The sequence below is a fragment of the Marmota flaviventris genome, chromosome 2 (assembly GCF_047511675.1).
Source record: "Marmota flaviventris isolate mMarFla1 chromosome 2, mMarFla1.hap1, whole genome shotgun sequence".
Taxonomy (NCBI): Eukaryota; Metazoa; Chordata; class Mammalia; order Rodentia; family Sciuridae; genus Marmota; species Marmota flaviventris.
This window is the reverse complement of record NC_092499.1, coordinates 67,394,591-67,416,214: the sequence shown is the minus strand read 5'-3', so window position 1 is coordinate 67,416,214 and position 21,624 is coordinate 67,394,591. Positions and strand designations below refer to the sequence as shown.

The 21,624-nt window shown below is 34.4% G+C and overlaps 1 protein-coding gene and 1 pseudogene across 2 annotated transcripts in view; both read left to right on the top strand.

Moving 5' to 3' along the window:
- Window positions 1–21,624, top strand: part of Fut8 (fucosyltransferase 8) — a 309,903-nt gene that overhangs the window by 175,326 nt on the left and 112,953 nt on the right. For both annotated transcript variants that reach the window (XM_071607956.1, XM_027929496.3), the window contains exons 3-4: window positions 2,978–3,093; window positions 3,211–3,373. In XM_071607956.1, coding sequence (XP_071464057.1) covers window positions 2,978–3,093; window positions 3,211–3,373 — 279 coding nt within the window. The remainder of the gene's footprint in view (window positions 1–2,977; window positions 3,094–3,210; window positions 3,374–21,624) is intronic.
- On the top strand, window positions 13,170–15,461 carry LOC139704083 (52 kDa repressor of the inhibitor of the protein kinase pseudogene; annotated as a pseudogene).

Below are 21,624 nucleotides of genomic sequence, written 5' to 3'. Positions count from 1 at the left end.
TCCTGGCTGTCATGAACTGAACAGCTTTCTTTCACCACACCATTCTGCCATGATATTCTGCCTGATTTGGGGTTCTGAGTATATAGTTGACCCATCATGTACTGAATCTCTGAGATGGCGAGTCAAAATAAAATATCGCCCCTGCTCAGCGATAATCTATTTTAAAGTTGTATAGTCCCATAAATGTACTCAAACCCACGATGTAGCTCACCATGACTACCATTATATCCTGAGTTGATTACATTCTGTGGGGTACAAAGTACAGGAAAATAATTTTTATAAGAAGACAGCTTTCATTTAATTTTCTCAGAAACAGCTCTTGTAACAGTTTTTATAGAAGGCAGCAAGGTGGAGTCTTAGGCCTGTCTGTGACAGTTCTTGCTTTATAATTGTCCTGTCTCACTTATCAAAATCTTATATCTATAATCTGTATTTTTTAACTAATCTATAACCTATAACTTATACTCTTACTGATTTTATTGAGGAATTTTGAAAGTTTAGAGATACAGACTGAAAAAGCTTTAGAATGTTCTAAGTTGTGTTTAATAGGCCAAAACATACTTACTAAAGAGATTCTAAGTACTTTTCCCAGAGACAAGAGGAAAGCTACTGCTGAACCACAACCCCAGCCCCCATTTGTGATTTTTTCCATGCCTGTTTTGCCCCTGATATTATTCCATAAATATTTGAAGAAATAAAAAGAGAATATAGACATGCTCTTTTTATTGTCTGAGTTTTCTATCACTAAATTATTCCAAAAAAGAACATCCCTGTTATATGTTCTGTTGTTACCACAATAAATCCTAAAAGGGTGGACATTTTATTTTTAGATTGTTTTTCTAAAAACTAGCTATCTTAATTCTGAAAAATAAAGAGTCAAGTTTTTTAAAAACCATTTGTTTTAAAAACTGTATATCAGTACATACCTCGTTTGTGAATGTGCATATACATGTGTGTATATATATATGTGTGTGTTTGTGTGTGTGCTTATAATTGGATAATTGTGCTCCTAATTTTATGTACAAATGAGGGTTTTCATTCACATTTTGTAACTTCAGACACTCTGATTGGAGGATGGTTATTTTTAATGCCCCTGTTCAGAGTTAATACATACAATTTCACAGGTAATTATCATTCTCTGGTTTAACTATTACAATAGCCTCTTTACTAAACATCTATTCTGAAGTATCATAGGTAATTAAAAGTTAATTTGGCTCCCATGATACTTAAATGTTAGAAAAGCTCTAAGAAAATCATCATATTCTTCACATCAAAGGACTATGTTGACATTTGCATTTAAGTTCTGCTGACTAAATTTAAAAATCAAGTTCCCTTAAACAAATTTTGATGGTAAGAATTAGATGTCCCAGATTTTTTGATATTATAACCCATCATAACAGTAGCCTTCATGAAATTTATTGCTAGACACTATGGGTACTTTTATAGACATTTACTCATTTAATTAGACGTTGAGTTAAAAATCGGCCATATTTTTTACAACAGTTTAAAGCAATAGAAATTTATTCTCTAAACAGTTTTGGAGGCTAGACATCTGAAATGAGTTTCACTGAGTGTGAAGCTGTCAAGAGGACTGCATTTCCTAGGGAAGCTATAGGAAAGAATGCATTCTTTGAATTTCTCTATGTGTCTGTGTCTCTGGGAATTCAACCTAGAGGCACTCTACTGCTGAGCTGCATCCCCAGCCCTTTTTATTTTGAGACAGTTTCTCCCTAAATTGGTGAGGTAAACTTGTGACCCTCCTGCCTCAGCCTCCCAAGTTGCTGGGATTACAGGGGTGCGTGGCACCTGCCATTCATTGTATTCTTTGCTCATGGTCCTTTCTCTATCTTCAAAGCTAGCAGTCACATGATCTTTTTCTATTTTGTAGTAAAATTTTTCTGTACTTCATTCATATATGGACACTTGCCATTACTTTGTAGCCCCCATGAGGCAGTCTTCTGACTCAGGATCCTTAGTCATGTATTCAAAGTTTCTTATTCCATATAAGGTAACATTCACAGGTTTTAGAGATTAAGCTACAGATATCTTTTGGAGACCATTGTTTTTACTTGCTTATTTATGCCAAAATGGAGTACAAAATCTTGCCAAAAGATAAAAAGCAAAACATGTTAGAAATAGGCATGGTTTGTTTAAAAAAAAAAGTGGAGATAGGTTGATAAAAGATCTTGTAGTTGTTCTACCATGTTCCAACATTTTATATTATTGACCAGTATTTTTTGTTGTAGATTGGAAGCAAATAGGACATTAAACTTTAGTTTTTCCTAATATATTTCATCTTCTATCCTTGTCTTTCACTTCCTTATAAAACCAATGTTTTGGGGCTGGAGTTGAAAGTGAAAGACAAGAATAGAACAGTGCTTGCCTCACATGCATGAGGCCCTGGGTTCAATCCTCAGTATCACATAAAATAATTAAATAAAAATAAAGATATTGTGTTCATCTACAACCAAAAACAATAAAAAATTTTTTTAAAAAACCCCAATGTTTTGTAATCTAAATCTTGAATTCATGAATTGAAATATATATGTACATGGCCTGATACACAGATTATTTAGAATTACTTTGCATTTGATAGTTGAACATGACCATAGAGACACATTCAGATATATGCTTCCTTATTCTCTTAAAGCCTTTACTTCACTCTCCTTTGTTATTAACCACTTAGCCACTGATGATGGCACTCTAAATAATAGTATGAAAGTCTTTCCAAAATATCTCTGAAGTTTCTTAACTCCTCCAAGTTCACAGATCTATGAGCTAGATTATTATTTTCTGGTTTTGCTCATTATCATGCCACTTTTGTGGTTAATTGTACACCTTTGAAGAGAAATTTTCATTTGGTACCTTTTTGTGGTATGTTTAAAGACTTGCAGAGTTACCAGTAAACATGTTTCAGCATGTATTTTGTTACATAATTTAAAAGCTAAATGTTTACATTTTCTTTCCTGAACTATAGGATACCAGAAGGCCCCATTGATCAGGGACCAGCCACAGGAAGGGTACATATTTTAGAAGAGCAGCTTGTTAAAGCCAAAGAACAGATTGAAAATTATAAGAAACAAACCAGAAATGGTAAGTAATAAGTGATTCCCTCACTCAGTACATTGGCTTTAGTACAAATAATTGAAAATACCAAAATTTTATCAAAATCTTGGAAATTCTGATATTCCTTTTATTCTTTGACTGCAGGTCTAGGAAAAGATCATGAAATACTAAGAAGGAGAATTGAAAATGGAGCTAAAGAACTCTGGTTTTTTCTACAGAGTGAATTAAAGAAATTAAAAAATTTAGAAGGAAATGAACTCCAAAGACATGCAGATGAATTTCTTTCCGATTTAGGACATCATGAAAGGTACTTTTCTTCCTATACATATGATAGGGCTACAGTGCAGAGTGTAGTCTAAGAATAAGAGACTGCAATTTTTGTTAATTTCTCTCTTATTTTTTATTTATTTATTTATTTTTTTGGTTAATTTCTCTCTTAAATGGTAGAGCAGTAGAGTATGTGAGGTCTTAACGGACAGAAAATATTATTTAAAATGTATTTCTAGAAATATTTTTTTTTTCTTTTTGGCTACCAGGGATTGGACTCAGGGGTATTCAACCACTGAGCCACATCCCCAGCCCTTTTTAGTATTTTAGAGATAGGGTCTAACTGAGTTGCTTAGTGCCTCGCTGTTGCTAAGGCTGGGTTTGAACTCACGATCCTCCTGCTTCAGCCTCCTGAACTGTTAGGATTACAGATGTGCGCCACTGCACCCAGCTCTGGAAATCTTTATACCATAAAAACTCTGAAGGTAGTGGTATCAACCAACAATACAATAAAATCTTTCTATAAATGCCCTTCATGTATGATCAATATTTGAAGCTGACTGTGTATTTTTACACTGTAGTACGTTGCAGCTCATATTAAGACTACAGTTATGCTTCTCATTCAAACACTGAACTCTTTAAAATAGTCCCTTTTGTAGGTTTAGAGGATTTGGATAAAAAGGAGTATTCTGTTAGTTGCTCTTCCATGTCGTTAGTAAAAAGAGAAACTGAGATCTGCCCACTTAACGTTTGTTTCTACTATTTATGCATTTCTAAATAATGTGCAATATATCTTTTGTTTTCCATGGGAATTTGCTCACCAGAGGAACACTTCCATGTACATATTCACGTTCAGAATACCTATAATCTTTCAAAAAAAGAAAATATTTTGATGGTAGTATTTCATGCAGAGCAAAATGTATCTGAAAATCATTATAAATACAACAAAAACTATCCTTTGGCCTCTTATATTGAAAAGCCTATGTTCTCAGTAGGATTCTGATGGCAATTACTGTCTCATTAATGAACAATAAAAGAAAAATTGGTATATTAGCACAGCGTACCACTGAGAAGAGGAAAAGGATTACCCTGTACAAACAAAGGATTCATATATATTAACATCATCAACAGTATTATGATTTTGAAAAATTGCTATTTAAGTGAAAGTACAAATAAAATCTGTCAGCTTATTGGAATCATTTTAGCATTAATGATTCTTTAGAAATACGATAACATGGATTTCAAGGGTCATTGAATTATGAGGCCCCACACTATGCAGTCCCTGTGAAATTTTTAGCCCAGCTTGTCGTCATGCCATATTTAGACCATTAGACCAAATATTGACTAATTCTTAATATATCTCTATCCTACAGCAGATACTAGACACCAAGTGCCTGATAAATTGGGGTTGGTGATTATGTGGTTTGCTGAAGTTTTGTAGGAAAATACAGAATTGACGATTTGATATGGGTAGACTATGTGTATATAACAGGAAATTTTTAATATTGGCTACTGATGGAATGTTTAAATGACTTAATTAAATTACTTGAATTTGATTTTCAGGTCTCTTTAAAATTAAAATAATTTTTAAACCCCATTTTATAAATATAATTTGTACATGTACTTCATGATTTTGTACAAATGAAAAGTGAATATAATAAATGGGCCGATGAAAAAATTGATGTAAACCAATGCTATATTTTTTTTTGTTAGGTAATTCTGCTACAAATGTATTAGAATTCCTGACACTGACATTTAGTATATGTTAAATAGCATTTCAATGAAGACAATATGGAAAGTACAGGTGCCCTAATTAGTTTCTTTTGCTATCTTAAGCAGAAATTATAATGCATCTGAGACACAACTTCACAGAGTAGTAATTTAGCTTCAGAAATGAACAACACAACCAAATATTAGAGAAATAACCTTTAAAGTTATAAATGTACAAATAGAAAGTGTTTGTAATATATACCAAATGTGAAATATGAAAATATCTTTACAGTAGCTATTTTTAAGATCCTTAAGTAGAATTAAAATTAAAATACACTTATGTTTCCCTCTGGTGATTTTCAGTAACACAAAAATCCTCATGTTTATTTATTCATGTTTTATTAGTAGACTTTTTTTTTTTTTTAAGAACAGTGTTATATTTACAGACATTTGAGAAAATAGTGCCCATGTAGCCCACATTCAGTTTCCCTGTTTACTTACATCTTACATTAGTTATAGTACATTTTTTACCCACTTCATTTTTTTATTTTAATTTTTTTAGTTGTAAATGAACATAAAACCTTTATTTAGTATTTTTTATGTGGTGCTAGGGATTGAACCCAATGCCTCACACATGCTAGGCAAGCGCTTTAACACTGAGCCACAACATCAGCCCTACCCACTTTATTTTTATACTTGCCCAAATTATAGTTTATAAGGTGTCTCTGGACAAAAATTTTTATTTTCTGAAAAGTCAGAAGTTAAGTCTATTAGTTTTCTTATTTAGATTTCTCTATGAAGCACACAGAGACTTCACTGATAGGGGAAAATATGGGTTTTGATTTTTTTTTTTTTTTTGCCTTTACACATGTACTTTTTTTTTGCATTACAATTTTTATTACACATATATACCACATTTTTTCATATCTCTGTATATAAAGTATGTTGACACCCAAATCGAGTCTTCATACATGTACTTTGGATACTGATGTCCATCACATTCCACCACCCTCCCTAATCCCCTGCCCCCTCCCTTTCCATCCCACCCCTCTTCCCTATCTAGAATTCATCTAATCCTCCCATGCTCCCCCTCCCTACCCCACTATGAGTCATCCTTCTTATATCAGAGAAAACATTCGGCATTTTTTTTGGGGGGATTGGCTAACTTCACTTAGCATTATCTTCTCCCACGCCATCCATTTACCTGCAAATGCCATGATTTTATTCTCTTTTAATGCTGAGTATTGTGTATATATGCCACATTTGTGTATATATGCCACATTTTTTTTTTATCCATTCATCCACTGAAGGGCATCTAGGTTGGCTCTACAGTTTAGCTGTTGTGAATTGTGCTGCTATAAACATTGATGTGGCTGTGTCCCTGTAGTATGCTGTTTTTCAGTCCTTAGGAGAGGGATAGCTGGGTCAAATGGTGGTTCTATTCCCAGATTTCCAAGGAATCTCCATACTACTTTCCAAATTGGCTGCAGCAATTTGCAGTCCCACCAGCAATGTATGAGTGTACCTTTTTCCCCACATCCTCAGGAACACTTATTGTTATCTTCATAATAGCTGTCACTCTGACTGGAGTGAGATGATATCTTAGAGTAGTTTTAATTTGCATTTCTCTGATTGCTAGAGATGATGAGCATTTTTTTCATATATTTGTTGATTGATTGTATATCCTCTTCTGAGAAGTGTCTGTTCAGGTCCTTAGCCCATTTGTTGATTGGGTTATTTTTTTCGGTGCTTAGCTTTTTGTGTTCTTTATATACCCTAGAGATTAGTTCTATCTGATGTGTGAGGGGTAAATATTTGCTCCCAGGATGTAGGCTCTCTGTTCACCTCACAGATTGTTTCTTAGTTTGTCCATCCCATTTATTGATTCTTGGTTCTAATTCTTGCCCTATAAGAGTTTTATTAAGGAAGTTAGAGCCTAATCTCACATGATGAAGATTAGGGCCTACTTTTTCTTCTAATAGACGCAGAGTCTCTGGTTTAATTCCTAGTTCCTTGATCCATTTTGAGTTCAGTTTTGTGCGTGGTGAGTTTAATTTCATTTTGTTGCATATGGATTTCCAGTTTTCCCAGCAACATTTGTTGAAGATGCTATCTTTTCTCCAGTGCATGTTTTTGGTACCTTTGTCTAATATAAGATAATTATAATTTTGTGGGTTAGTCTCTGTGTCCTCTGTTCTGTACCATTGGTCTACCAGTCTGTTTTGGTGCCAATACCATACTGTTTTTGTTACTATTACTCTATAGTATATTTAAGATCTGATATAGTGATGCCATCTGCTTCACTCTTCCTGCTAAGGATTGTTTTAGCTATTCTGGGTCTCTTATTTTTCCAGATGAATTTCATGATTGCTTCTTCTAATTCTATCAGGAATGCCATTGGGATTTTGATCAGAATTGCATTAAATCTGTATAGTACTTTTGGTAGTATGGTCATTCTGATAATATTAATTCTGCCTATCCAAGAGCAAGGTAGATCTTTCCATCTTCTAAGGTCTTCTTTGATTTCTCTCTTTAGGGTTCTGTAGTTTTCATTTTATAGATCTTTCACCTCTTTCATTAAGTTGATTCCCAAGTATCTTTATTTTTTTTTTTTTTAGGTTATTGTGAATGGGGTAGTTTTCCTCATTTCCTTCTCAGAGGATTTGTCCTTGATATACAGAAATGCCTTTGATTTGTGGGTGTTGATTGTATGTCCTGCTACTTTGCTGAATTCATTTACTAGTTCTAAATGTTTTCTGGTGGAGTTTTTGGGGTCTTCTAGGTATAGAATCATATTGTCAGCAAATAGTGCTAATTTAAGTTCTTCTTTTCCTATGTGTATCCCTTTTATTTCTTTCATCCGTCTAATTGCTCTGGCCAGTGTTTCAAGAACTATGTTGAATAGAAGTGTTGAAAGGAGGGCATCCCTGTCTTGTTCCAGTTTTTAGAGGAAATGCCTTCAATTTTTCTTCTTTTAAAATGATGTTGGCCTGAGGCTTAGCATAGATAGCCTTTACAATGTTGAGATACATTCCTGTTATCCCTAGTTTTTCTAGTGTTTGACCATAAAGTGGTGCTGTATTTTGTCAAATATTTTTTCTGCATCTATTGAGATGATCATATGATTCTTATCTTTAAGTCTGTTGATGTGATGAATTACATTTATTGATTTCCATATGTTGAACCAATCTTGCATCCCTGGGATGAATTCCACTTGATCATGGTGCACAATCTTTTTGATATGTTTTTGTATTTGATTTGCCAGAATTTTATTGAGAATTTTTACATCTATATTCATCAGAGATATTGGTCTGAAGTTTTCTTTCTTTGAGATGTCTTTGCCTGGTTTGGGGATCAGGATGCTATTGGGCTCGTCAGAATGAGTTTGGAATTACTCCCTCTTTTTATATTTCCTGAAATAAATTGAAGAGTATTAGTTCTTCTTTAGAGGAGTTGTAGAACTCGGCTGTTTATCCATCCGGTCCTGGGCTTTACTTGGTTGATAAGCTTCTGATGGCATCTTCTAATTCCTCACTTGATATTGGTCTATTTAAATTGTGTATATCTTCCTGACTCAATCTGGGCAAATCGTATGACTTAAAAAATTTGTCGATGCCTTCAATGTCTTCTATTTTATTGGAGAATAAGTTTTCAAAATAATTTCTGATTATCCTCTGTATTTCTGTAGTGTCTGTTGTGATATTACCTTTTTCATCATGTATGCTAGTAATTTGAGTTCTCTCTCTCCTTCTCTTAGTTAGTGTGGCTAAGGGTCTATTTACTTTTTCAAAGAACCAACTTCTTGTTTTGCCAGTTTTTTCAATTGTTTCTATCTCATTGATTTCAGCTCTAGTTTTAATTATTTCTCGCCTTCTACTACTTTTGCTGATTTGTTCTTTTTTTTTTTTCCTTGTAGGGCTTTGAGATGTAGTGTGAGGTCATTTATTTGTTGAGTTTTTCTTCTTTTAAGGAATGAATTCCATGCAGTGAATTTTCCTCTTAGTACTGCTTTCATACTGTTCCAGAGATTTCAATATGTTGTATCTATGTTCTCATTTACCTCTAAGAATTTTTTAATCTCCTCCTTGATGTCTTCTGTGACCCATTGTCACAGTAGCATATTGTTTAATCTCTAGGTAATGGAGAAGTTTTTATTTTTTGTCATTCATTTCCAATTTCATTCCATTATGATCTGATAAAATGCATGATAGTATCTCTACTTTTTTGTGTTTGCTAAATCTATCCAGTGGTGAGAGAGGTATGTTAAAGTCACCCAAGATTATTGTGTTGTTAGTTTGACTCTTGAACTTGAAAAGAGTTTGTTTGATGAATATAGCTGCTCCATTGTTTGGTGCATATATATTTATGATTGTTATGTCTTGTTGGTTATGGCTCCCTTGAGCAATATGTAATGTCCATCTTTATCCCTTTTGATTAACTTTGGCTTGAAGTCTACTTTATATGATATAAGTATGGAAAACCCCTGCTTGCTTCCGCAGTTCATGTGAGTGGTATGATTTTTCCCAACCTTTCACCTTCAGTCTGTGTATGTCTTTTCCTATAAGATGAGTCTCCTGGAGGCAGCATATTGTTGGGTCTTCTTTTTAAATCCAATCTGCTAGCCTATGTCTTTTGATTGGTGAGTTTAAGCCATTTAGGGTTACTATTGAGACATGGTTTGTATTTCCAGCCATATTTGTTTATTTTTGTTATTTAACTGGAGTTGGTTTTCCTCTTTAATTAGTTTTTCCTTTAATGTACTACCTCCCTCTGCTGATGTCCATTGTTGTTTTTCATTTCCTCTTCATGAAATATTTTGCCAAGGCTGTTTTGTAATTCCAGTTTTCTTTTAACTTTTGTTTATTGTGGAAGGTTTTTGTTTCATCTTCAAATCTAAAGCTTAATTTTGCTGGATACAAGATTCTTGGTTGGCACCCATTATGTTGTTCCAGAATCTTCACGCTTTCAGGGTCTGTGTTGAAAAATCCGCCGTTATCCTAATTGGTTTTCCCTTTTATGTAATCTGATTTCTTTCTCTTGTGACTTTTAGAATTCTCTCCTTATTCTGTATGTTGGACTTTTCATTATAAAGTGCCTGGTGTAGATCTGTTGTGATTTTGTACATTTGGCATCCTGTAGGCTTCTTGAATTTGGATTTCTAATTCATTCTTCTTGCTTGGAAAGTTTTCTGATATTATTTCATATCTGATATTATTTCATATTGGTTTGGACCTCTGTGCGTGCCTTCCTCTATCCCAGTAACTCTTAAATTTGGTCTTTTTATGCTGTCCCATATTTCTTGGATGTTCTGCTCGTGGTTTCTTATCATTTTCACTATGAAGTCAATGTTCTTTTTAAGATAAAATACTTTATCTTCATTGTCTAAGTGGTCTGCTATGTTGGTGATGCTTTCATTCGAGTTTTTAAGTTGGTTATTCTTTCTTTCATTTCAAGGATTTCTGTTTGTTTTTTTATTTTTTAGTACCTCTGCTTCCCTGTTGAGTTGATCTTTTGCTTCTTCAATTTGTTTATGTAGCTCGTTGTCGAAGTGATCTTTCACTGCCTGTATTTGTTCTCATATATCCTCTTTGAGATCACAGAACATTTTAACCATGTATATCCTGAAATCTTTCTCTGTCATTTTTTCTTAGCTGCCAATGCTTCTAATGATGTGTTCTCTTGATTTGTTTTTGGTACTTTTTTTCCCTTGTCTTTTCATGTTGCTCATGTGTCTTCCTTTCCAGCTCTGTGTGTCTGGTGTGTTATTATTTTTACCCTATAGATTTGTAGTGCTCTTGTAGGGTTCCAAGATGATCCCTCTTTTGTGGGGAAGGACAATGTTAACAGATCCCAATATCAACAATACATCACCTATGAACAAATTTTTGTTATTAAGACATTTATAGTTTAGTCTCAATGTCCAGAAATGTTGGATTCAGTTATTATTTACAATATAATCAGTAGTTTCATAAAAAGGTTTACAGTTTCTAGCGGTGGGCAATGAACTGGGGGTCGGATGTAGGATGATATGCTGCTCAAATGGAGTTCTGATTTGATAGCCACACCCACCAAAATGTCCAGAGAGGTTTTCCAAGATGGAGTCGGACTGCTTCCAGTACCAGGGTGTCTGGTGAGGTCGGGGAGCTGGGTGATGGCCTTATGCTGTGGATGGGTAGCACCTGAGTGACCTGCATTCGAGCAGAGAGCAGTCTGGAGTTATGCAGAGGTGCAGATAGGTGATTTTGCTAATCCGCTTGAGAGCCCTGCGTGAGCTAGAACTTTGGGCTTTGGTTCTGGAGTCCAGAGTTCCACTCGAACACAGAGGCTCTGATTTCTGCGTGGGTGGTTGCACTCCTGGTGATTTCTGCAACAATCCGTGTATAGGGGTCCTCTCACACTCTCTGAGATGTTGCATTTCGTCTAGGTGAGAACTTGTGGAGAAGCTGCCTGTCTGCTTTCTTGGTTTCATGTCACAGAACAGCCAGAAACAGGTCTTCCTCTATTCCGCCATCTTGGATCCCCCGTTGGGTTTTGTTTTCTATAGAAGAGATTTCTTTCTTTGGACTGTTTTTATTTTTCCACCTTATCTAAAATATAACTAGAAAGTGAAAAGTGACTGAAGATACACTTTAGTGGTAGAAAACTTGCCTAGATCTTAGATTGTGTAAGGCCTAGTTTGATGCCCAGCGCCGCAAAAAAAAAAAAGGAAAAGGTAAATTTCTGGTTTATGCAATAAGATGGTTTTGTATACATACTCATTGTGTGAGGATTATCATCATTATGTGCTTTACTACACAGTTACCATTGGTTGTGTGATGACATTTAAGGTGTGCTCTCTTAGCATATTTGAAGTAAACAATATATTTGTATTAACTACAGTCATCATGCAGTATATTATATCCCAAGAACTTTTTATCTTACCACTGAAAACTGCAATTAGACAAGAAAGAGTAATAAAATGTATCTACATTAGAAGGGAAGAAGATATTAATCCCTATAAGATATATAGTTTGCAAATATCTTCTCCCATTCTGTAGGTGTTTTCATTTTGTTGATTGTTTGCTTTGCTGTACAACAATAACTTTTTTGTTTGTTTGATGTAGGCTCACTATTTATTTCTTCCCTAATTTCTCTGGCTAGGATTTCCCCTACGATGTTGTATCCAAGTGGTGAGAGTGAGCACCTTCTTTTGTTTCTGGTCTCAGAAGAAAACTTTTAGGCTTTTATTGTTGAGTATAATGTTAGCTGTGAGCTTGTCACATATTGCCTTTACTTTGAAGTACCTAACTTATTGAGGTACTGTCATGAAAGGATGTTGAATTTTTTCAAATGCTCTTTTTGTTATTATTTCACATTTATTGATTTGCATATGTTAAACCATCTTTTTCATCCTAGGGATAAGTCCCCTTTGAACATAATGTGTGATTCTTTTAATGTTATATGGAACTTGGTTACTTGGTATTTCACTGAGGACTTTTGCATCCATATACATGAGATATTGTCCTGTTTTTCTTATTTTATCCTTTGTTGGCTTTGCTGTAAGTAGAATGCTGACCTTTTAGAAATCATTTGGAAATATTTCTACCTCTTCAAATTTATGGAAGAATTTGAGAAGGATTTGCATTAATTTTTATTTAAATGAAATGGACTGAAACCCAGACAAATTGGCACATGAGTGTAATCCCAGTGGCTTGGGAGGCTGAGGCAGGAAGATCAAGAGTTCAAAGCCAGCTTCAGCAACTTAGGGAGGCCCGAAGCAACTCAGTGAGACCTTGTTTCTAAATAAAATACAAACAAAATTTAAAAAGGCTAGGTATATGGCTCAGTGGTTAAGCATCTGTGGGTTCAATCCTCAGTCCCTTACTCCCTCCATCCCTGCAAAAAAAGAAATGAACTGAAATTAAGGGCCCCTCTGAAATTGAGGACAACTTCCTTATGCCTCCTCCTGACATAGGGGGGATATCAAGGAAACTGGGAATGAAAAGTGTCTCTTCTTTGGCCCTTCTAGAACAGGATAATGAAATCTACACATATGTATTTTTTGTGTTTGGTTCCATTTTACCACATCTCTCTTTTAAAAGTTTTCCTCACCTAGGAGGCCCCATAGACAAAAATATTGAAAAAAAAAAAAAGATAAAACTTCTGAACAGGAATAAAAACAAAGAAACAAGAGCAATATTCAGAACCCCAGTGCAGTGGAGTGATAATCAGGATGAAGACATTCTACCTTTAACCCTTTGGGAGAAAGAAGACAAAGAACTCTTAAATTTTTATTTGGGCCAGGCACAATGGCACACGCCTTTAATTCCAGTGGCTTGGAAGGCGGAGGCAGGAGGATCGTCAGTTCAAAGCCAGCTATGGCAAAAACAAAGCACTAAGCAATTCAGTGAGACTCTGTCTCTAAATAAAATACAAGATAGGGCTGGGGATGTGGCTCAGTGGTTGAATACATGTGAATTAAATCCTCTGTACCCCCCACCCAAATTTATTTGAAAATTTTTTTTTAAATAGAAGAATGCCTGGCTTTATTTCCCAGCATCACTGCCATGATTTTTTTCTTGTATTTTTATTGAATTATAATTGTACACAATGATGGGATTCATTATAAATATTTTTACTTGCTCATGATATGACAGTATAATTTGGCCAATATTATTCCCCACTCTTTCCCTTTACTTTACGGGTCTTCCTTCAATTTTTATGAGGAAATTTTAATTCTTAGGGAAAAACAAATCATATATCTGGATATCCTTAGTCTCATGAAATCTAAGAAGGTCTCTTACTCCTGATAATTTTCAAGCCTTTTGAGAAGGCCAAATAAATTTTAGTGAACAGTCTTGAAAATGTGCTTTGGGACCACAGTATTAACATTATTCTGTTCCAAAACACGGCAGAAACAGATGCTAGAGATTTGTGAGAGCTGTATGTAGAAAGAAAATCTCAGTGAAGGAAGAAACTCATCTTTCTTTTCTGTTATCACTAACAATATAGTGAACATAGCAAGAGAAGAGCACCTATTCATGTTGGTGAAATTTGTTAATGAATCTTATAACCTGAGAGAGAACTTTGTGGGCTTCCTCCCTCATGCAGCTGATGTAAATATTTTGGCTGTGAAATTCCACACTAGCATAACTGAGGAATGGGGACTGTATGGAATGTTCATTGTATATATTGAATTTTCTTCCAAAATGAAAGTTGTTGTTTCTGGACTTTAAAAAGAAATATCCCCAAGCTATCTGCATATACACTTTGATCTTCCTGTGCCTTAAATATTGACTACAAAATTAGTGTCTGTGATGGGGATTTGGTTGTACTAGGGACAGTTGAGTAAACTTGTTCTTTTTTCCACAGATCATCTCAACTGCTTTTAGCATTTGACAGTAAAATTTCTGTTCTGTTTTAGAAAGGTGAAGAAATGGGTAAAGAACTGATGGAAATTTTCTGTTCTCAGTGGAAAGGCAGGCATGATACTTTTGAAATTTTAGTATACTTCCTACAAACACTTGTTTTATGTTTAGATGGTATAAATAGTTAGATGGAATGACTAGAGCTGGCTGAGAATTTGTACCTTCTAGTGCACTGACAGATTTTGATTTCATTGTATTCTCAAAAATGCTTTATCTTTTACAAGTGTCTTTGGGAAAAACCTCCAGGGGCGATCTCTGATGTCTTCTTAGCAGCTTCACTGTAGTGCTGCATTCACTCAGTGAAGTAATGGGAAATGTTGAAGTTTATCAGGAATTTTCTTTTGAGGAGATCACAAATTTAGCAACAAAACTTGATTTCCAAATGGAAAGTCCCTAGGAGATTCCATAGGGCTCATCAAGGTAAATTGGAATCTCAACTAATCTCTTAGGACTACCATTAAAAACATTTTTTTGTGTTCCAGTAGTGGAGTACATTATTCAGAAATTTAAAGGTACATTCTCAGGTGTGTCTCAGAGGTCTTACATGCTTATCTCTGGTACCCTCTGTCAGGGAAAAACTCAAATTCTATACATCAGAGGTATTAACATGTACAGAAGTGACTTACCCAATCCAGACATGCTCTCAGCTTAGTTTTTTTGTTAGAGAATCAAATGGAAATCAGAGGGAAAGATATAAAGTTTCCACCCATCATTTATGCAGCCCCCATCTGCCTGACTTCAGATTTTTTCCTAATGTATATGTATTACTGAAGGTTCCATGCATTTTTCCAGTGATGAAGATTGAGAATAAGCACTGTGAAAATGGACAAAAGCATCTCAATGCATACTTGAGGAACATTTTGACAAACCAATGTTCAAGTAACTTGGCTTTGCTTAACATAAATTTTGATATAAAATATGATCTGTATTTAATGGTAGACATATATCAAACTCTATACAACTAAATTAGAGTTCCCTATAGATAATTCAGAAGCCCTTAAAAATACCTAACAGTCTTTTAAAGTGGACTTTCTTTTATGTTTGATATTTGAAGAAAAGCCATAAGGTATATGTAGGTCACTTAATCACCGGATATCTTTGCCTATAGACCTTCCTTTGAATACATTATTCATTGACAGTCTGCCTATTTAGGTGGTCCCTCTTTGAACTGTCATGCTTTGAACGCCTATTTGTTCACTTCTGTGTGATCTCTGCTAGTGAAACTCTCAAATTGTTTTAGTTAAGTCAGTTTAGAAATAACATTTGTTATCATGATGGGTGCAATTGTCAGGTACTGAGTTAGGAATATTTTTCAGAAATAAATTTTGAGTAAGGACTATATTTATAAAATATTATATGACACCATGGACTTTTTTGTTGTTGTTCTAATTAGTTATACATGACAGCAAAATGCATTTTAATTCATTATATGCAAATGGAGCATAACTTTTCATTTCTCTAGTTGTATACGATGTAGAGTCGCAAACATATGTGCAGTCATACATGTACCTAGGGTAAGGATATTGATCTCATTTCACCATCTTTCCTGTCCCCATGTCCCCTCCCTTCCCCTACCTCTCCTTTGCCTAATCAAAGTTCCTTCATTCCCATCCCCATCCGCATTATGGATCAGTATCCACTTACCAAAGAGAACATTCGGCCTTTGGTTTTTTCAGATTCGCTTACTTCACTTAGCATGATATTCTTCAGCTCCGTCCATTTGCCTGCAAATGTCATAATTTTATTCTCTTTTAATGTTGAGTAATATTCCAGATACCACAGTTTCTTTGTCTATTCATCTGTTGAAGGGCATCTAGGTTAAACCACAGTTTAGCAATTGTGAATTGAGCTACTGTGAACATTGATGTAGCTGTGTCACTGTAGTATGCTGATTTTAATTCGTTTGGGTATAGAACAAGGAATAGGATAGCTGGATCAAAAAAGATTTCTAAAGAATCTCCATACTGCTTTCCATAGTAGTTACACCAATTTGCAGTGCCACCAGCAATGTATGAGTATACCTTTTTCCCTGCATCCTCACCAACACTTATTGTTATTTGTATTTTTGATAATTGCCATTCTGACTGGAGTGAGATGAAATTTTAGAGTAGTTTTGATTTGCATTTCTCTAATTACTAGAGAAGTTGAACCTTTTTTTCATGTATTTGTTGATAGATTATATATGTTCTTCTGAGAAGTGTCTGTTCAGTTCCTTAGTCCATTTATTGATTTTTTTTTTTTTTTTGGTGTTACAGTTTTTGAGTTCTTAATATATCCTAGAAATTAGTGCTTCATCTGATGTGTGTATAGTAAATAAGTTCTCCCTCTATGTGGGCTCTCTCTTCACATTATTGATTGTTTCTTTTGTTGAGAAGAATCTTTTTAGTTTGAATCCATCCCATTTATTAATTCCTGATTTTATTTTTGTGCTTTCGGCGTCTTTTTAAGGAAGTCAGGACCTAATCTGACATGATGAAGATTTGGGCCTACTTTTTCTTCTCTTAGGTGCAGGGTCTCTAGTCTAATTCCTAGGTCCTTGATCCACTTTGAGTTGAGTTTTGTGTATGGTAAGAGATACTGGTTTAATTTCATTTTGCTGCATATGGATTTCCAGTTTTCCCAGCATCATTTGTTGAAGAGGTTATCTTTTTGCCAGTGTATGTTTTTGGCACCTTTGTCTAGTATGCAATAACTTTATTCATGTGGGTTTTTCTCTGTGTCTTCTATTCTGAACCATTTATCTACATATCTATTTTGGTGCCAATTCCATACCTTTTTTTGTTAACTGAAGCTCTGTAGATAGTTTAAGGTCTGGTATTGTGATGCCTCCTGCTTCACTTTTCTTGCTAAGCATTGCTTTGGCTATTCTGGGTATCTTGTTTTTCCAAATGAATTTCATGATTGTTTTTTTCTATTTCTATGAGGAATGTTGTTGAGGTTTTAAAAAATTGGAATTGCATGAAATCTGTATACTGCTTTTGGTAGTATGGTCATTTTGATAATATTAATTCTTCCTATCCAAGAACATACCATGGACCTTTGACTAATAAAAGTTTTAAGTATGTTCTTATAAATGTGTAATGGACATTGAATTACCAGAGAGAGTAGCTTGTGAGCTCCCCAATCAAGGGATTCAGTGTAGATTTTTTTCTTTATTAAATGAACTTAAAAGAACAGGTTAAAGTTTGGATGAAAGCGCTTGCCACTGTTGTTCCACATCGGTTTTTTCTGTTGCATTTCTTTGTTGATCCTGCATTTTCATAAGCTTTTTAGCAGGTAAATTTTAAACATGTCTGCTTCATGGTTAAGCAGCCCATGGATACTGTTAAATGATTTGTTCTCTTTTTTTCATGAATATTTCTGCTGTCTCATCTTGATTTATGAGCAAAACCCAGAAAATCTACAAAAAATATTTTGTGATTTATCTAGAACTAATACAGAAAATATTGCTATTATTTTTGGTGAAGAAAATCAGTTTTGTATAGTTTATTTCAATCTAAATAAAATGTGAATTAAAAAAATAATTCAGCCTTGGTAGGTATATAGGATTTATACTTAAGTTTTTATCCATTACTTATGTTATTGACATACAATTGTTCATAGTAGTCTTATAATCCTTTGTATTTCTTTGGTATCCATCATAATGTCTCCTTTTGCACTTATCATTTTATTTGAAACCTTTCCTTTTTAATTTTTCCTTCGGATAATCTAGATAAAGATTTGTCAATTTTCTTAACCTTTTCAGACAACCAACTCTTAGTTTTATTTATCTTTTTCTATTCTTTTTCTAGTCTCTATTTCATTTATTTCTACTCAGTATTGTTTCCTTCCTCCTCCTATCTTTAGCTTTAGTCTATTTTTTTTCTGGTTCCTTGAGATTATTTTAGATCAAGATCTTTTCTGTTTTGCCCTTCCTTCCTTCCTTCCTCCCTCCCTCCCTTCCTATTTATCACTACAAAATTCTTTCCTAGCGCTGCTTTTGCTGCATGAGCTTTATTAGTTTGTTACAATTCCATTTTTTTTGTCTCAAGATACATTTTTATTTTCCTTTTATTTCTTTTATCTATTAATCAAGAGTGTTTACTTTGTTTTTGTGGTTAGAAATGATAACCTAATATGGGACTGGGAGTGTAGCTCATTGGTAGTGCACTTGCCTAGGATGTGGGGAGCCCTGGATTCAACCTCCATCCCTGAAAAAAAAAAAAAAGAAAATATATCTGTTGTGATTTTAATCTTATTAAATTTGTTAAGATTTATTCTGTGGCACAACATATAATCTGTCCTGGAGAATGTTTCATGTATGGTTGGAAAGGATCTGTTTTATGCTATTATTGGCTAAAACATTCTATAAGTTTGTCAGGTGCATTTGGTCCTCAGTGTTATTCAAGTCTACTGTTCCCTCATTGATTTTTCTATCTGGGTGATGTATGCATTATTGAAAATAGAATATTGAAACCCTGCTATTTTTGTATTGCTATCTATTTTTTCCTTTAGTTCTGTTAATATTTGCTTTATTTGGCTTCATGCTACTATTTGGGATGTATATGTATTTATAATTGTTATATCCTTTTTATGAATTTAACCTTTTTATTATGCAGTGTCCTTCTTTGTCTCTTGTGACAAATTTTGGCTAAATCTTTTTTGTCTGATGTAAATATAGTCATCCTTATCCCTGTTTGGTTATCGTCCCTTCACTTCCCCCTTTTTTTCATTCCTTCTTTTTTAGCTTGTGTGTGTCTTACAAGCTAAAAAGTGAATTTCTTATTTGCAACCCAGTGTTGGATCTTATCTGTTTAACCAAACTGGGTCTTTCGTTTGGAGAATTTAATCTGTTACACTTAATTATAGTTTATGATGAATTGTTGGGTGGGTAAGACTGCTCTCAGACTCCAGTTGAAATGGACTAGTGCTGAGTTACATAGCTGTATTGTGGAACTGCTTGGTGTAGGACCAAGATCTGCCGGGCTGATCCAGGGACACAGGATAGAAGTTTCTCTGGGCAGGACCAGAAAAAATTGCTCTTAGACCACAAGTCAAGTTACAGGACTGTTTCAGGGTTCATAGTTGAGTTCACAATTGGTGGACCTCTCACCCAGGGATCAGTGGTAAACAAGATATGAGTAAAGTCTTTTCTTTATTCCCCATGATGAGAGCATTGTTTTGGTTTTTGGAATATGGCTCCCATTGTTCATTACTCTAAATACCAGGGGACCAAATATTGTATGTTTAGATCTAGGATTCAAGTTCACTTAAGATTTTTAGCAAAACACTCTTTACCTGTTTAACCTATTACTTGGATGCTAATAACTAATAGAGCCAATCTTTGCCTTCTACCACAGTTGGGCAATCAACTGATAGTAATTAGTAATACTTCTTGTCTTTTAAAAGCTTTAATAGGATTTTTAAGAATTTAAAGGAGTTGATGATATAATAAATAATGGCAGAGTAGCATATTAATTAGTATTTGCTATACTGGTCTCAAAAATTAGTATCACTAGATTTTTAATTGATTCTATTCTAGTAATTGCATATGACCGTATTTCATAGTAACAGTCAAATTTACCACTGCTTTTGATACCATTGAAATGAATTGGCCTCAGCTTCCATCTTTGAAATAGTTAGAAAAATAAGTATTACACAGCAATTATTTCAGTCAGTATTTTATTATTTATTTAGCATTGTAGATTCAGCGCTTGAATTTATGGGGGTTTAGATTTGTATCTTAACCTCTATGTGTTTTTGTCATATCATATTTTCAGGTTACCACAGAGACCTATTTAACTTAATTGTTTCTTTTGTCATCTTCATGTTGCCAGACACCAGTTCATGAAATAGTTATCAGAGTTGCTTCTTTTTGCTTTTAAGTTATAGCAATTATTAAATTTCAGGAAGGCTCACAGAGCCAATGAACTATGTCTCAACTAAGTTGACTGAAACCTTTGGCAAAACAGTGTGGTGAAACAGCAATTTTATTTCCCTTGCCTAGTCTGAATTGTCTCATTATCAGTAATTTATAAGGCAACTTTGCTAAAGCTAAGGTTAGATGTGCTCCCAAATGGTGAATGATGCTTATAACTAATCATAGTGATTAGCCATTTGCAGATGTGCAAAAAAAACTATCATGAAGGATTATATAGCAAAGAAGAGGACTTTGAATCAGATAAGGAGCAAGCATTATCTAACTGATTATAGGGAAAGATTGATAGGTTAATAGTTTATAAATTTGTTAGATTTTGTAATCATAGATGTTGTGGCCCAGTGACTTAATTTTTCAATATCTTTGGAACGCAGATACTTTGAAAGGTCCAAGAATTTACATTTCCACTCTTAAAAAGTTAAGTTTTGTGAACCTTCACATCTTGTTTGTGTTTTATTTCTCTCTCTCTCTCTCTCTCATACACACACACACACACACACACACACACACACACACACGGGGCGGGGGAGATCTTAAGTTCTTTGAGATGATTTTTATTTTGTTTTTTAATTCTTTTTAGATATACATGATAGTAGAATGTATTTTGACATATTATATATACATGGGGTATGACTTCTCATTCTTGTGGTTGTACATGATATGGAGTTACACTGGTCATGTATTCATATATGGACATAAGTAATTTATGTCCAATTCATTCTACTGTCTTTCCTACTCCAATCTCTTCTCCCTTCCCTCATTCCCCTTTGTCTAATCCAGTGAACTTCCATTCTTCTCTCTCTACCCCCTTATTGTGTATTAGCACCCTCATATCAGAGAGAACATTTAGCCTTTGGTTTTGGGGGATTGGCTTATTTTACTTAGCATAATGGTCTCCATGGATGGTCTCCAGTTCCATCCATTTACCAGCAAATGCCATCATTTCATTCTTCTTTTTGGCTGAATAATATTCCATTGAGTGTGTGTGTGTGTGTGTGTGTATCCCTTTTTTATCCATTTGTCTGTTGAAGGGCATCTAGATAGGTTCCATAGCTTAGCTTTGTGAATTGTGCTGCTATAAATATTGATGTGGCTGTGTCACTCTAGTATGATGATTTTAAGTCCTTTGCATATATATATCAAGGAGTGGGATTCCTGGGTCAAATGGTGGTTCTATTCCAAGTTATCTGAGGAATGAGATATGATTTTATTGAGACTTTTATTAAACTGTAATGTGGATCCTCTTAAATTTGGGAC